Consider the following 3,371-nt stretch of genomic DNA (forward strand, 5'->3'; position numbering starts at 1 on the left):
CATTTATAAAATCATCAAAAAATTTACAAAGAAATAAAGCTGCCATACATTAAAGTGCTGTACAAAATACAAATTATTTAAAGAGGAGGACATTACAACTTATACAGTATAGACCTACCATCTTCATCATAATTGCTCATGGTGCATCAATCCTGTTAGAAAACTCTAGCAGAAGGTTCCAAGTATCATTGGGTATTGCCAGTTTTTTTATAATGAGACTGAGAAAGAGAGAGATGAAATGTAACCTTTACATGTAATTACAAGTATTGTTTACTCTTAAAAATTCACACCACAAGTCCAAAAATTTGAAGTGACCAATAAAAATAAGAATCCAGTAGGCAATGGTCATCTCAAGATCTGTAGAGAAATAAAAAGCACAAAAGATTTTAATCAATTCATACAATATACATTAAACTATACATGTACATGTACTCTCAAATTTTAGTAGCATCACTTGCAAAATTCCCCCATCAACACGTGTACATTGAAATCATTGTGTGGCAAGTTTAGCAAACATGATCCTACATGTACATGTACATGTATAATATTATGTCACTAGCCTAGTCCTTTCAGCCTGAGTTTTTGGCAAAATTAAACGTAAACTGGTAGAAGTCCTTGAACTGTTGTGAGTCCTGTAACTCTCAATCAATGGTCTCACACCTTTTACGGAGTTTATAAATGGAATCACACCTAAAAAAGGGAGAGAGGGGAGAGACAGAGCCAAAGAGAAAGAATTATACATTTATTTGTAGAAAGAATGTGATTATGTTTTTATGCTTAAAGCAAAACTCATGGAATACAGTGATTAGAACATGTACAACATAATAGGAGAATGTTCATGTGCAATGAATGAGTCCATCAATACACCCACTGCATGTACTGTACCTTCCAAATGGAGAAGAGAACCTTCAAAAACCATCAACTGCTTCATCAAAGTAAGTATCACCTAAACACTAGTAATATGTACTAGCACAATGAGGATACAGTAACTAACCATTGGGATCAAACTCCCATATCTCTGAACTGACTTGCATGAATAGGAAGAATTGCAATGAGGCTGATCTAAACACAATCTACAGACATGTAAAATTGTAATTGTATATGTACATGTACATGTAAAAAAATAATGCCATGCATCAAACAGGTCTACAAAAGTAACAGTGTGTAATGTACATATGTACATACACACAAAAACAATCATAACTATTAATGAACCTCTCACACTGGTAGAGCCAGTCACCATGCACTCCACACTTGACAGTTTCCCCTTTAGTCCACAATCCACTGACTCTCAACAGCATACCAGCAAACAATAGCTTCCTTGATATGTACACTCCTTTATCAATCTGTGAGTCAATAAGAGTTAAGAGAATATATGTACAGTATATACCAGTGAATTGGTAAACCTCCACATGTATATTATAGTCATACATGTACGTAACACATGTACTTATGTTGTGTAAAAATTGTAAGTCTTAAATTTGATAAAATTTGAATTTGTTACAAATTATTTAAGTTGTTCAAAAATCAAGCCAAAGTCCCTGTACTAGAGTACAGGGCCATATGGCCAAATTTCACAAAAAATGAAAAAGTGAGAATTCTTTTTTTAATTACTTTTCCTGATGCATAATGTACACGTACTTATGTTGCGTAGAAAATTTAAGTGAAATCTGATAAAATTTATGCTCATGACTCGCTTTAAATCTGAATTCAACCAAATCAAGTGTCACTTCATCTTTATCCACTCTCCTAATACACACTTCCCTCAGTCCACTGAGATTGAAGGCATGAGCTACCTCTCCACTGATACTAAGAGGACCACCTAAAAATAAAAGGACACTTAATTCGGCACAATTTTTGAGCAACTTTAAAAATTCGTAAAAAATCCAAATTTGATCAGAATAAGCTCAAACTTTCTACATAACAAAATAGAGAATTATAAAATTATAAAAATAGAGAATTCCTTCTTTGTGATTTTTTGGCTAAATACCCTGTACTAAAGTACTGGGACAAGAGCCTGAGGATGCATGAGGACTATGCCAATATCCTGTGGGAAACTGTCATAAATGGCAGATCAATTTGAGCAATATTCAGGCACAATGTCTAAACATTGTTTGAATGTAATTCAGGCTCCGCATGCACACGTTACAAAATGAAAAAATCAAAAACAAACAAAACCATAACTTGATACACTTCAAAAAATCTAAAAAAAACTAATCTCACCTTTAGCCTGTACATCTGCAGGAATCTTACTCACTTCCAGTAAAAGATTTCAGTCCGGCATTACAATTAATACAATTAGCCTCTTCAGTAAATTCTATTCCACTAGGTCTTCTTCTACAATGTATAAACATGTCACAACATTTTATAAACAATGATACGTATCACAAAATTTCTAGGATGAGTTTTAGCCTTAAAACTTTAGATTCTGATTAGTATTTGCTGGACATAAAGTCCGCCATTTTTAATTTGTGCACTTTACACCACGCCTACATAACATCATAAAATTAACTCTCTTTGTTTACTCAATTTAACTAAAGCTTTTTTGGAGGACGAGACTAGGTTTTTTCCTACTCTTTTCTCCTCCTTTCTTCCTCCTGTCATAATGAATAGTAACTCCAAGAGTGATACGTTTTATCCAGCCAGACATGGAAGCTTTAGCCAGGCTCAACCAAACCTCTACAATCCTTTCATGGAGCCGGGACTCATCAGTACCCGGCTCAGACATAGTCAGGCGTGGCCTGACCCTTGCGAAAACGGAGGGTCAGGAACCTCGTATATACCAGTCTTGTTTTCAACTACTATGGCTTCGGGTGGAGCTGCAGCTGCTGTAGCAGCCTATGTCATCATAATGAATAATTAATAGCTAATTATTGTTTAATAATAAAAACAAAAATAATTATAATTATACCATAAAGAAGCAATGACGACTTATAAGACTGTCAGCTGTGGAAGCAATATCACTTCCCAGGCTAACAATCGTTACAGTTCGTTTAGCAGATCTAATTTGGTGTTTTCAACATGGAGAGAACTGAGGCGGCATATATGGCCAGGTTTGAGGAGCTTCCTATAGATGAGACTTCTGATGACATCCTATATAACTGCTCTGATGAATTTATAGTATCTGGAAGAATATGCAAATGCAGAGAAAGGATACCAAGAAGACTAGCTAGAGCACCAACATCCATTTTCAATTAATATTAATGATTATTAAAGTTACATAGTCATAGCAAGTCACAATGCGTCACTGCAGAATTTCTGCAGCAGCTAACAAGACTGGTATATACGAGGTTCCTGACCCTCCGTTTTCGCAAGGGTCAGGCCACGCCTGACTATGTCTGAGCCGGGTACTGATGAGTCCCGGCTCCATG

General features: G+C 35.4%; 1 protein-coding gene across 1 annotated transcript; it reads right to left on the reverse strand.

Annotated features, from left to right (window-relative positions):
* Nucleotides 1–547: 547 nt before the first annotated feature.
* Nucleotides 548–2,269, reverse strand: LOC109589452 (uncharacterized). Its single transcript, XM_020005537.1, has 6 exons — nucleotides 2,224–2,269; nucleotides 1,698–1,822; nucleotides 1,216–1,346; nucleotides 995–1,073; nucleotides 886–946; nucleotides 548–690 (listed from the first exon to the last, which is right to left on the reverse strand). Exons 3-6 carry the CDS (start codon nucleotides 1,299–1,301, stop codon nucleotides 548–550), a joined length of 369 nt encoding a protein of 122 aa, XP_019861096.1. The 5' UTR covers nucleotides 1,302–1,346; nucleotides 1,698–1,822; nucleotides 2,224–2,269.
* Between the last annotated feature and the right edge of the window lie 1,102 nt (nucleotides 2,270–3,371).

The sequence above is a fragment of the Amphimedon queenslandica genome, unplaced genomic scaffold (genome assembly GCF_000090795.2).
Source record: "Amphimedon queenslandica unplaced genomic scaffold, v1.1 AMPQUscaffold_11303, whole genome shotgun sequence".
Taxonomy (NCBI): domain Eukaryota; kingdom Metazoa; phylum Porifera; class Demospongiae; order Haplosclerida; family Niphatidae; genus Amphimedon; species Amphimedon queenslandica.

Coding starts and splice junctions, on each gene's coding strand:
- LOC109589452 (XM_020005537.1), bottom strand. CDS start 1,301: ATGCTGTTGAGAGTCAGTGGATTGTGGACTAAAGGGGAAACTGTCAAG. Junction 1,074..1,215: donor TGGCTCTACCAGTGTGAGAG/GTTCATTAATAG, acceptor ACATGTCTGTAG/ATTGTGTTTAGATCAGCCTC. Junction 691..885: donor TTCTCTTCTCCATTTGGAAG/GTACAGTACATG, acceptor TCCCTTTTTTAG/GTGTGATTCCATTTATAAAC.